Raw genomic sequence first — 13,718 nt, forward strand, 5'->3', positions numbered from 1 at the left:
GGCTGCCGAGGTTCTCCTTCAGGGAGATCTCATCCCTTGCTGAACCTAGGATACCAGTTCCAGTCTCAGCCATGCACATGGCTTCATTTGAGCCTTGCTAAACTTGACTTGTTTGTGATTTGGAGCTAAAAGCTTCAGTTTTACTACCTCCTAGGTGTGTAGTGAGCAGTTCAGAGATGCTGTCTGTGGGAAAATCTTTCCTGAGGGCCAAACTGCTATACATTTGTGCAAGGCCTTTCTTGTGCTATCAGCATGGGTCCCTGGCTCCCACAGGATGTGTTTGCATCCTGTCCCCCTTCCTGGTGAGATGGAGAGAGCTGGAAGCTGAGGACTGTTGGAGAAAGGTTGCTTGTTGGTTCCCAGCTGCCTGGATAGCTTAGCCCCGAAATAATCACACAGAAACTGTATTAATGAAATCACTGCTTGGCCCATTAGCTCTAGCTTCTTATTGGCTAACTTTTATATTAATTTAACCCATTTTTATTAATCTATATATCACCACGTGACTGTGTCTTACTGGGTAAAGTTCCCAGCGTCTGTCTCCGGTGGCTCCATGGCTTGTCTCTCATTCCACCCTTCTTTCTCCCAGCATACAGCCTAGCTTTCTCCTAGTTCTGTTCTTCCCTGCCAGAGGATCAAAGCAGTTCTTTATTCATTAACCAATAAAAGCCAGAGGACTCTCTTTGCCCCCCGAGACCTTGGCAGATAGGGCCCGGAGCTCTTCACCTCCTGGCTCATCACCAGGTCTCAGTTGTGCCCTGACTTACAGGGAGGTTTGGGTAAATTTATTCTATTTCTGGGTTTCACTTCTCTGGTCTGTCCATGGAAGCACTGGGTTAAAGCTTAACCTGTTTTCTCCTTGTTGGTGTCCCCAAGGGTGGGTAGGCTTTGGGGAGTTTGGGGGGACAATGTGAAGGACTCCAGAAAGAAGGTTCAGGGCTGCTGAAGAGGGTTGCCCCAGTAGCTTTTCCACCTCTGCCCTCTCTTCCACGCTTACCAAGACCACTGTGGAGAGACCAGGGCCAGGGAGGCTTGGAAGGAAAAAGACAGCATTGAGAAGAAATTGGGTGAAGACCGGGCCCAGGGACCTTTCCACTTCCTGTGACATCATCTTGCCCCAGTGTCTCAAGCTTAGTAAAAGTTTTTACTTGGGTACTTTAAGGGCACTCAAGCCTGGTACCTGTGGGATTTGGTCCCAACATAGCTCCACTATCAGCACAGGGCAGATTTCAGTATTTTGAACTTTGGACTCTCCTTCCCTCCCCTTCTCCCCATTGGTCTGGCACTGCCTGCTTCTTTTTTGTTTTTAAAGATTATATCACATTTTATTTATTTAGTGCATGTGTGTGGTGTGTGTGCTACAGTGCATATGTAGAGGTCAGAAGACAACCTTTGGTGAACAGTTCTCTCCATATTGTGGGTCCCTGGCAGCAAATGCGTTTACCCACTGGGCCATCTTGTTGGCCTTCTGCTTGCCGTTTTAATACACAGTCTGTGCGCAACTCTCCTTACGCCCGCTTATGCAGTTCTCATAGCCTTCTAGGAGGTGCTATTCCTGGTCAAGCCATCCTACAGATGAGGAAATCAGGGCTCTGATGGAGGTGTGGAAAATCAGGAAGGGTCATCTAGTCAGGGATTTGGGGCATGTGTGAAAAACAGCATCACATTTTTTGGCACGGCGTCCATCCCAGACAGTCACTTGGCTCCTTCTGTTCTGCCTCTGTCCTTCCACAGTGTCCTCCCCTCCCTCAGGCCTCTGCCTGTCCCACACTGGGTTTGCCATATGGTTGACTAACAAGAGGCAAATCAAAACTCAAGACAGGATCACAGGTATAACTCAGTCGTATTACGCTTTGCTAGTGTGCATGATGCTCTGAGTTCCATTCCTCAGCACCAAACAAACAGACAAGCAACCAAAACAAGACAAAATAAAACAAAACCAACCAACCAGATCACAACAAAACCCACTCTCTTTGCCCAGCATGGTACTGGATTGTATCTATAATTCCAGCATTGGGCAAGCGGAGCTAAAATGACTGAGATCAAGGTCAGCCTGGGCTACATAGCAAGTCCTTGTCTTTAAAAAAATTAAATTAGTTAAAAGAGGAAGACTTTGTGCCTTAAAGGCTTTGAGGCAAGGAAAGAAAGAGCCAAGAGGCAGAGATGCCACACAGACCTCAACCTCTTGCTGACAGGGTGTGGGCAGTGGTAGAATGTCAGTTTGCTTTTAGAAGCGGGGAGAAATGGAAGGTAGGCAGGGAGGGTACCTGTGAGCTGGCCTTTGCAAAAAGACTGCCCTTTAGTGATCAGACACAGATTTCTGGTTCTCTGATGGTGGCAGATGCTGTCTTTCCCACACTGGACTTCCTCCTCTGAAGACAACTGAATTGCCCTCACCCTCCCTCCCAGACCCAGGTCTGGAGCCTGTTTCCTACTGTGATCTTGCAGCAAATCTCAGCAGAAGCAGTGGCTCTCCCTCCTTCTTATCCTGAGATCCAGCAAGGGAGCAGTAGGATCTGGGGTTCCCCCAGCCTCACTGATCCAGCTACTGTGGAGCCCAGGCCCTTCCCCAACACGCAAACAGGATTTCTCAGGGTGGGATCTCTATAAGGCACTGTGAGGGAAGGCTTGGGGCTGGGTGTGAGCCAGTGCCTACTGACTGGAAGCAAGTGAGGGAGAGCTAGGGGCAGCGTGGGGAGAGCACTGTGCAGCGGCTTGGTTGACTAAGGAGCCTGTAGTCTTTGGCAAGTTCCTTTCCTCTCCCAGCCTGCTTCTTTTTCTGGAACACAAGGGACTGGACTAGATTCTGTGTGGTCTTAGGTGCTAGGGTAAAAGGGAGGAGGAGGAAGAAGAGGGGAAGAAAGGAGCGCCACAGTGTGGCACTGACGGTGGTGATATGGAGAAGCGGGGTCACTTCTCTGAACCTCAGGATTTTCATCTGCAAAATGGAAATGCAGAGAGCCTGACAAGCCTCCTGAAAGATGGATACGAAAGGGATATAATGACTCAGGAGACCGCCTGCAAAGTAGCATGTGAGCTGGAAGCCTGTACCTTCCTGACAGTGCAGGCACGGCTTTCCTGAAGAGAGTAGGTTTTGGGATTAGGGGAGGGGCCGTGCCGCCAACCGTTGGTGCTTGTGGGAGACAGGGGCCTTCTAGAGTCCCACAGGTGATCAGGGCTTTGCCACCCGCCCTCCTGCGGCATTGAGAAGAGAGGGAGAGAACACGGGAGGCTACACCTCCGTACTGTCCCGAGGCCGGATTCATACATCATACCAATTGGAGAAGCTCACGTTTTCTCAGCTTTTCTCACACAGAATCACTTCCTTTGTTTAGAGGAGGGGGTAGGGGAGGAGACGGAGGGCGACGAGGGAGGGGCCCGCGGGTGCTGCCGTCGCCGCCCCCGCCCCCTCCCCCTCCCGGTGTGCGGAGCCCGATTGTCACTCAGCTCCCGCTCCGGGGGCGACGAAGGCGCTGGCGCCAGAGTGGAGTCTCGGCTGGCTACCATCCCCTTGGACCTAACAGGCTAGCTCTGGGTTCTCCTGGCATCTTCTGAGGGAGCGACTGCCCAAGGTTTAGAGATTTGGGAACACTTGACTAAACAGTTCAGGTGGCCAGAAGCTCTGACAGCTTTGGTGTGACCTTGGGTAAGTCTGTGTCTCAGTTCGTGCACCATGAATGTGCAGGAAAGGGGTGGATGAAACGACTGGAATGCCTCCCCCCCCCCCCTCCATGGGGCAGTAGATTGGGCAAGGATTCTGAGCTGGAGCGGGACCAGGGACTGTTAAGAGTCGGGCTCCAGCGGCGTCCCAGGTGGGTGGGCACCGGGCAGGCAGGCGTGAGCGCAGGCGGGGAATAAGAGCCTATGGACCCGTCAGGTCCTGAGCTTAGTCCCTCAGATTCATGCCTGCCATCCAGTCCCAGGTACGAAACAGGACACTACCTCTTTAAAAGCGTCCGGGGCTGAGCCTCTGCCGCACCATGTGATTGCTTGAAAGGCCGGGCTGGGAGCGCAGCGGCGGGAGCCTGGAGAACGATGAGCCGGTGCGCGCACGGTGCCCAGAGCCCAGCCCTGCCCGGCGCGGCTCCGGAAAGCCGCCCGGGGAACTTAGGGCAACGCCTTTGGGACCCCCTGCTGGTTGGCAGTCAGGATGGTGAGCGCCCTGCCTCTGGGTCGGCGGACACCTGTGGGCATTGCGGATGCATAGGGGATCCTTATGGAGTGAGTGTCCTGGGAGCCACCTCACACCTGATACAAAAGCCAGTGGTGGAGTGAGTGTTGCTATTTTAAGTTGCTGAATGGAACCTCTGAGGACAAGGGGAGGGGACAGAGGTTAAGCAGATAGTGAGGCTGAGTGCCTGGCCAGCCTGGGCAGGCACTGCATCTGCTAACTGGGGCACATCTTCGCAGGGCTGCCTATGTCCCCTCCTTCCCAGGCTGGCATCCCCACTGCAGGCTTCCTGACCACAGGTGCTGGCCTCGTGCCTCAGGGCGCCTGTCTGCTGATGTGCCCAGCGCCTGCCCACCATGCCGCCCTACATCTCAGCCTTCCAGGCTGCCTACATTGGCATCGAGGTGCTCATTGCCTTGGTCTCTGTGCCTGGAAACGTGCTGGTGATTTGGGCTGTGAAGGTGAACCAGGCACTTCGCGATGCCACCTTTTATTTCATCGTATCACTGGCGGTAGCTGATGTGGCCGTTGGCGCTCTGGTTATCCCACTGGCCATCCTTATCAACATTGGGCCACAGACCTACTTCCACACCTGCCTCATGGTGGCCTGCCCTGTCCTCATCCTCACCCAGAGCTCCATCCTGGCTCTGCTCGCTATTGCTGTGGATCGTTACCTCCGAGTCAAGATCCCTCTCCGGTGAGTTCACAGCAGCCCAAGGTACCTATGTTGGGTGGCCGGGGGGGGGGGGGGGGGGGGGTTGAAGGAGCTAGAGAAGATAAAAGTGCCTAAGCCCCCTCCCTAGTCAGCCAGGTGTTCTCTGGCTGTGGGATCCAGCCCACACTTTGCCTTCCAGAGCTCCGTGTAGGGATGCTTCTCTGAGCGCTGTTAAGAGAAGCAGGAGGGGGCTGGGTGACTGGAGAATTACCATGCTGTCAGCACCCGTGACCCCAGTGCTGTAGCCTCTGCAGCCAGGAATCCTGAGGCTGCAGGTGGGGTCTGGAGTAGGGTTAGAGCATTTGGAGGGGTCATTAAGACAGGGGACAATGCAAGGAATGATCTGAATTCCACAAGTCCCAGGGAGGAGGAGAGCAGGGCTCTGGGGGAGGGTTGAGGGCAGTTAAGGGTGGCACACCAGGGCCAACGGTGCTTCTGCTTCTTGGATCATAGCAGGCTGGCTTCCGGAAGACACTCTTTAGCTCCCTTGTTCTGCAGCCTGTACCAGCCAGCTCCACCCTCCTGCTGTCCCGCTGAGCCCAGAGGGCTAGTTGCCTCTGCCCAGCTCCACTCAGGGGATCTCTTTTGCAGGCAGGGGAAATGCCGGTGGCCTTTCTGCTTGTTGCCTGCAGGCCACACTAGAGGTGCTTTTGCTGATTCTAGGCAGCTTAGGGCGGGTGACAGTCCTCATTGTGGGGGTTGGGGGCTCCATTTACGTTGAGGGTCCCTGCCCAGGCCCACCAGGCCATAATCTTGGCACCAGGCAGTGCCTGGGTCACCAAGTGCCAGCAAGAACCTGGGCACACTGCCAGGAATGGCTCTGCTGGGACACTCTTTTGAGTGTGCTTCCCCCTCTTTGAATTCTTGTCACCAGTAGGTCCCCTAACGGTGAGCTTTAGCTGTCTCCAGGACCTGACACCCTGTGCAGCTTCCTAGCTCCCATATCTGGGACATGGGGCCGCTGGTCTCACTTGGCAGTTTGCCCAAGCAGGCCTAGGTACCCAGAGTTCTCTATTTGGTCACATTTATGCACGTCTAACTTTTTCCCAATCTCTTTTTACATCACGTGTTCCCTGTGTCCAGCGAGGGAGGTGGAGCGGGAACTGGAAGAGAGGAAGCAAGCTCAGAGGATCTCCTGGAGCCAGGTGTGGAGAACTTGATTCAACCGAGTTCTCCCTCTGATTCCTGCGCCTAGAACCTTGGTGTCAGCCTCTCGCCCCCACCTCCAACCTCCCTCCCTCACAGTCGCCAAGTTTCCCAGGGAAGGTGGGGTGCAGGCTGCTGCTTGTCAGGGAGGAAGGAAACACAGTGCAGAAGCCACACAGGCTCAGCTTCCGAGGGCCTTTCCCGCTGCCATTAAACCAGGGTTGTTGCTAGCCCACACCAGTCAAGCTAGTCTCAGTCCATTAGATGGGCTGGGCCTCAGAGCCCGACCATTAAACAGTGTGGCCGCATTAGGAATGCACAGAGATGGGCAGACAGAGGGAGGCTACTTGAGAAAGTCTGCCTGCCGAGTGGGTGCCAAAGCCTGTCCTCATGCCGCAGAGGTCACAGATTTCGGAATGTGTCCTCCTTACCCTGCGGGCCTAGGGAATGGAGGTGCCCATTCCCCCCAGAGGCAGATGCTGTTGCTTTGAAGCTGGTGCAGTTGGAGCACAATCCTCTGAGAACTGAGGGTGGGTACAAGTGGGATGTAATACAGGTTTGGGAGACTTGACAAATGCCTAGCTGTGCCACCTATTTAACCTCTTGAAGCTTTAATTTCTCCATCTATAAACGGGGACAGAAATAATAGTATGACTGCCTGGAGTTCCTGGAAGAACATATAGCAATTAGTATTATGCCTGATATATTGTGTGCAGGCTGTAAATGAGAAATCCGGCTTCATTATAATATATGGCTTGACTGGGGCTGGACAGGCAAGCTCTGGTTGCCCAGTCCAAACACATGTCCTCTTAAATTGACACATGCACAGCACATTCCAAGGAGGTGTCAGAGAACTGTTAAGTTATATCTGCACATGATTTCCCTCCCCAACGGACTGCCAGTGCCTCAAAGGCCTGGGCAGCGATCACATCTTGTCTGTCTCTGTGAGTTAGCCAGAGTGCCCAGCAACAGTGTGTAGCCCTTGGCACTCCATAAATGTTGATTAAAATCACTGGATTTCCTGATCACGTGGGTGAGTCCCAAGCAGGCTTTTCAGGGGTCTAGCCTCTATCTCTCTTGCTGTAGACTACTGTCCCCGTTCTGCTTTGGGGCTCTGCCCAGAGCTGTCCCCACTTGCTTGGCAGTGCACCTGGGAGTGTCCTGCCCTGTGAAGAAGAACCTTCTCTCAAGTTAAGGGCTAGCTTCTAAACGAGGCTCTGGGCCACAACATCGACTACTCTAGGTCCAGGCCTGTCACTGCCCAGGTATCCTGCAGGAGGTATAGAATGCTCTGTATACTTCCAGGTGACTGGAGTCAATAAAAATGCCAGACTTTAGAACCTGCAGGCACCTGGCTCCTTGCCTTGTTATGCTAGGCAAAGGTTACTGTGGCACTGGGCCCCAAAAATAATGCCACCGAGTGTCGAAGAGATGTATCTAGACATCTGGATATAGGAGTCAATCAGGCCTTCGTAGAACAAGGATTAGGTTGGTTCGTAAACCACAGGTTTTATTTCTTTCCACATAGCAGCAAGTTGAGAGAGAAAAGAGATTCACCTCGTATGTGACCAATTTGCGTTTCGAAGTTGAGACAGTTGATTGTCAATCATTGCCGTCTTTTACGTGCTGCACGCCACCCACCCATGCTTGTAATTGAGAAGCCAGCCCCCTTACTCCTAGGTCCAGGGACTCTTCAATATCCACCCTCCCACCTCCTCACCCAGGACTGTCTTGGTACTCTGCAATAATTCGGAGGCTGCTCCAGGGTGCTCCCTTTTTCTGTGAGAAGATTGTCCTCAGCTAGATGGGTTTCAGTGAAGTGAACTGTGCCAGGGATTTGGGGGTCAGACCTAAGTTTGATCCTTGCTGTGTTACCAGGAAACTGTGCAGCCTTGGAAGTGATTCAGTCTTCCCAAACTTTTCTCTCTGCCATAAGCATGCTTGGATCCAAGGTCACCGAGGTTCCTTTTGGTTCTATCTCTCTGTGGTTCTTCCTCCTCCTGGTTCCTGCCAATGCTGCCTTGGGATCCCCGGCGGGTTTTGTGTTGGCTTTTTCCACTCCTAGTGATTGATCATGTGGTAACTATGTTTTGTTTTGTGTGTATTTTATCCCATTGACCACGTGTAGCCTCTCAGTGGTGGAGGTTACTGCCAGCTTCATTCTACAGTTCTTCAGATAAACTGGGATCAGGAGCTTGAAAGATTCAATAATTCTTCTAGACAAACCACTGGTCAGGAGCAGAATCCAGGCCTACTATCAGATACTTTTTACCTGTAAGCCCAGCGCACATGAATGGACCTAAGTGGTGGACTCGTTGGATGTAGGCCCTGGTTTCCCCAAAGCTTTCATCAAGTTCTTTGCCCCTTCTTACTTTTGCCAGTGTTCGTGCACTCTGCTTGGCTCACACTCAGCGCCTTCCCCTCCCCTCCCCTCTAGTGGGCAGTTGAGTCCCTGGGAAGCCCTACTGCACCACGGCTGGAGACTTGTCTGGAAGGCTAAGGATGCTGGGTTGAGCTTGGGTGAAGAGAAATCTGCTAGATTGAGATGTGTTTGCTTTCAACTGCTGGCTCACCAGCCCCCATCTGGCCAGGGTTTTGTTTATATATTTATTTGACAACTAAAATGATTCTTGCACTACCAACACCCCAGCTGCCATCTGTGACCTCTGTGTACCAGGACAGGTGCTCTGGGTCTCCATCTGCTTTCAGAAGAAGCAGGGTGTCTTCAGATGCATAGCCTAAGGAGGTATTAGTCATAGGCTAGAGTGCACGGTGGAGAGACAATCAAGGGCCAGGGAAGCGGGGGCTTGTTCAGGGTCATCGGGCTGGGAACTCGATGCTCTTCCCAAATCAGACTCTTTTCAGCCTGGAAAAGAGAATGCAGCTTCAGTGGACTGGGTCAGTAGAAGAGTGGTGGGCTGTGGGGTCTGATGGAGGTGGCTTTGTGTTTGTATTGGGACAGCCTGTAGGTGCTGACAGGTTCAGCTAAAGGTAGCTGAACCAAGACACATGGCTTTCCTGGCAGAAGAGTCTGGGTTTGTTTCAGGGGTGAAAGCACCCCTTATCCCACATTGGGATGTCCTCCAAAAAGCTGTGTGTGTGTGTGTGTGTGTGTGTGTGGGCGCAGCTTGCTCAGGTGTCAGCTCTGTCTAAGGTGGCTTGTAGAGAAAGCCACCCACCCTGGGGCCCTGAGTGGAGTCTTAGGGGCTACACCCTGACCTTTGCTGTTTATTTGAGAGCCTCAAAGCACCATGCTGATTGCGAGGAATGTGGCAAAGAATAAAGACGCCAAAGCCACCAGTGCCTCTTCCACCTACAGAAGACGACTGTTAACATTTGGTGTTCCAGAAAATTTTTCCACACACGTGTATATATTTAGCTACATTATTTTTGCATATGGCAAGTATCTATCTATATATGGTTTAAACCCTATTTTCTCACTTAACATTACATTACAAACATTTCCACATATCAGCTAAAATGATTTTGTGGGGGCTTTTTATGACAGTAGAAGGTGGTATTAGTCTTCATCTTTTAGATTTCCGCTAAAATAGCCTGACCTCGGGGAATCCACCTCCTGCTCCTGCCAGCCAGGTTTCCTTTGTCCGTTAGATTCTCAGCCTGGATGTGAGCCTTCTTCCATTTTACTTCAGGCTCAGGGAGTTTTCTGTTTAAAGCCTCTCTCTGGGGTCTGGGTAAGCCCCAGAGTTCTCGGACACTCGGCTCGCGCACTCAGGTGCTGTCTATGTCGGCATGGAGCAGATATGCTGTAACTTCTTTGCGATAAATTTAACATTTGGGTAGCACATTTTATTTATCTACTTTTAAGTAGGTGTCTAATTAGAGTACTACATTATTATTATTTAAAAAACTACCCCAGGGGCTGGGGAGGTGGATGACTCAGCTGGTAAGGGCCCCTGCTGGCAAGCCTGGCGGCCTAAATTCAATCCCTGAGGCAGACATAGTGGAAGGAAAGAATGAACTCCTGAAAGGTGGTTTGTAATCTGACCACTACACAGGTACTGTGAGTACTCCAACACACACAAATGCACGCACACATGCGCGCGCGTGTGCACATACACACACACACACACACACGGTGGGGGGAGATAATGAATGAATAACAAATGTAAATAAATGAAGATATCAGACAAACAAAAGCCAAAACACCTCACTGATTCACACTGTTTCAAGGGTCAGAGCTAAGGCCTAGGACCTTGGACTGAACCTCCTAGTACTAGCTTACCTCTGTCCGGAAGTGTTTTCATATGAGGCTAAATATCTCCCAACTCCCTTCATCCTTCCTCCTCCACCCCTTTCCCATTTCACCCACACTGCAACTTCCCAGGAGGCTTCTGGTGTTCCTCATCCCGTGTGTTCTTCTGGGCTAGCGGGGCAGGACTGTACAGACTCAGGAGCTAGTCCTCACTATCCAGTCTCTATTTTTTGATGCTTGGCTGTGCTGTTTCTTTGCCTTTTATTGAGGAGAGCAGTCCCCAGAATGAAGGGCTTGGCGTGTGGTCTTTCTTGTCGGCCCTGTTGGGCAGGAGGGTTTAGATACAAGGGGCAACACTGAGAGGAAGGAGGCTGAGACACACACAGCTCCTTGGGCTGAGAATCCGCTCCTTTAACTTGAGCCTCTTTGATAGAGCCCAGAAGGGTTTGCCAGTTGTTACAGAGGAAAAGTGGAGGGAGAGGAAGAGGTGGCAGGGGTGTGGGACCTGTCATCCTATCCCTCCTTGCAAACCCTGGTTTGAAGGTGGACAAGGAGCTGGGACAGCTAGAAAATACCTTTGACCCCAAAGACTAGATTGCAGTAACTTCTCTTGCCTGGCTGTCTTTATGACAAGATCACAGGGATGTGAGGTTGGGGAGGGCTAGGCACTTCACTGGGCTGCAGGCATGGATAGGTGTGCAACCTGGTCCACTCTGCCTGGGAACTCTCAGCCATCATTGAGAGTATGGCTTCCTGCAGACCGAGCTTGCCTTGGAGAGATTCCTGACCTCTGTAGTAGGGGCTGCGGGCCTCTTCCCACAGCCCGGCTCATGGTTGCCTGGCTAGCTTATGCCCCAAAATAACGACACACAAACTCTATTCTTTTAAACACTGCTTGGCCCATTTCTGTTCATGTATGTAGCACCCCAGGTGCGCTTACCGGGAAGATTCTAGCCTACGTCCATCCTGGGTTGGAGTTTCATCGCGTCTGCTCTGGAGAGGAGAGCATGGCGTCTGTCTCTGAGAGGAGCTGCCTTGCATCTGAGCTCATTTCCTCTTCCTCCCAGCATTCTATTCTGTCTACTCCACCCACCTAAGGGGTAGCCTATCAAATGGGCCAAGGCAGTTTGTTTATTGACAAATGACCTTCCTCCATCATTTCCCTTTTTTCTGTTTAAACAAAAAAAAAAAAAAAGGAAGGCTTTAACATTAACATAGCAAAATTACATATAACAAAACAGTTATCAAGTAAAAATTACAATATTTACATCTATTTTATCTTTATCATAACTAAGGAAAACTATAACTATCTATTATTCAACTCCATCAAAGACTCCAGAAGAATACAATATTACCTAAGCAAACAAAAAGTAAGCAACTTCTAAACTCTAGAAATGACAGAGACATCTCACTGCCTGGACAGTCACCCAAAGTTCCTCTGTACCGTTGGGGCATCCATCTTCGGCCTAAAGGCCCATAGTATCCAGAGACGTTTCCATGAAGCAGGAAATTTAAAGGCAGTTCAGTCACTATCTGCTGTGTCCTGCAGAATGTCTCGCAGACTCTTTCATGAATCAGGAACCCCGAAAGATCATCTCACCTTTAGGCAAGTTCAGCAGTCCTCTCTCTGCGGGTTCTTTGTGTCCAGTTTATAAAATAGTCCAGGCAAGAGCAGTTTCTTGCCCAAATGGCTATCAAACTCCATAAGGATCCTCTTCGATGCCCATCTCCTTCTTGAAGTAGATTGGTGCTGCCAGGAGCAGAGTGTCTCATTGTCATGAAAAACCCTAAGTTATTAAAACATTTAAAATACCATATTCTCTAGCCTTTGAAAGATATGATGAATGCCTATCTGAAATATATGCATGCACATCTAGAAAATCTAACTAACATGACTACAAACTTGACTATTATTGATAATTATCCATTAACAACCTATACACATTACATTTTTAAGTGAACTACACAATCACAATACCTTAATCAATATCAGAAATACATATACATATAATAAAATTGACCTTAAATTAATATCAGTAAACCAAGATTCATATCAATGCAAATTATTCACATCTATATCATCTCCCTCTTGAAATGTAAAAGAACATTTATAAACAATATTTGGGAATATGGGCGCAGTTATTTCTCTCCAAACTGCTTCCTGCTGAATGGGGGCGCTGTTAATCAAGTCTTTCATGGTATAACCTGTGTGCTAGGTTCCTCTCAGTCGGCAGTTGAGCAAAGTAATTTTTTGAAGGTGTTCACAGCAACCCTTCAGGAGGACGTAGTCTATCATACCATATCGTGATCAAAGAAGCAATCCACAGTGTCTCATCTTCTGTGAAAACAAAAGAAGAAACTCTTTTCCAAAGTATCATATCCTTAGATCCAAATTCTGAAGTCAAGGTATTTTGAAAATATCTATCTTGGATTAGTTCAGCAGCATTTATAAACAAATATCTTTTAGCAGATGTTGCTCTTTCCTCAGCATTCAAACAATTCAAAGAGAGCATAATAGCATACAGTATCAAGATTTTCTGTGTACTTTCCATCTTTGTGCGGCTTTATTTTAACTCTATTTTGTTTATTTTTACTTTTGTTTTATATTTTCTGTATATCTTTGTCCTGGAATAACTCTTTAGACCAGGCTGTCCTTGAACTCTCAGAGATCTGTCTGTCTCTGCCTCCCAGGCATTGGGATTAAAGGCGTGTGCTACCACACCTTGAAGTCACAGAGGTCAATTTCCCTCTGCCTCCCAAGTGTTGGGATTAAAGGTGTGTACTACCACACCCAACTACTCTCTTTCTTCCTTATTTTACTTTTAAGAACTTTAACTTTCAGCCTGCATATATTTTTAAACACACTGTAAATCATTTAGAAATTTTGTTTTGTTTTGTTTTTGAGTCTCTCTTTACTGCATATCTCTCTTTTTTTATCTGACCACATGAGCCTTCAAATTACTGAGCAATATATGGGTAGGATTAAAGCCGTGGCTTTGCCAGCAGGTCCAACCCATTCCTTAGCTTTACAGCCTCATGGCAGAGGTACCGGCTGTAGCCATGTTTATCACCACAACTCTGTGGCGTTTCAAGGTCTTTGCCAACAAGCAAACTGCAGCATTATGTCCACAGACAACAATCAAGTCCTCTCTCTGTAGTAGGCCCTCCTGCCTCAAACAGTCAGAGTTTGCCCTGGCAGGATGGACCAGAACGCCAGCATTTTAAAACAGCACAACTTTTTTTTTTTTTTTTTTTTTGCTACGGCCGAAAACAAACAAACATTCAGTCAGCTTTTATCAATACCATTTAAGTGTTTCGTGGCAGGACCTCTTAATGAGCTGCAGGGTTTTGCAGCTGAAGCTGAGTCAGGAAGCCTCTCTTACATGAGAGTGCTTGCTTGCCTCTAGCAGGCAGAGCAGACCCGAGAAATTGCTGCTACCAAGAAAACATGCTGTACTCTATTCTTTCCC

General features: G+C 49.7%; 1 protein-coding gene across 5 annotated transcripts in view; it reads left to right on the top strand.

The window, feature by feature from the left end:
* The first annotated feature begins 3,364 nt into the window (after window positions 1–3,364).
* Adora1 (adenosine A1 receptor) overlaps window positions 3,365–13,718 on the top strand; it is a 38,341-nt gene continuing 27,987 nt past the window's right edge. The window contains exons 1-2 of one of the 5 annotated variants that reach the window (XM_057769467.1): window positions 3,365–3,646; window positions 4,471–4,868. In XM_057769467.1, the coding sequence (XP_057625450.1) occupies window positions 4,528–4,868 (341 nt within the window). In that variant the 5' untranslated portion in view covers window positions 3,365–3,646; window positions 4,471–4,527. Of the gene's footprint in view, window positions 3,647–3,731; window positions 4,869–6,012; window positions 6,032–13,718 lie in introns of those variants that run through there. The other 4 variants (XM_057769465.1, XM_057769466.1, XM_057769464.1 and 1 more) reach the window with 4 other exon arrangements.

The sequence above is a fragment of the Chionomys nivalis genome, chromosome 5 (assembly GCF_950005125.1).
Source record: "Chionomys nivalis chromosome 5, mChiNiv1.1, whole genome shotgun sequence".
Lineage (NCBI taxonomy): Eukaryota > Metazoa > Chordata > Mammalia > Rodentia > Cricetidae > Chionomys > Chionomys nivalis.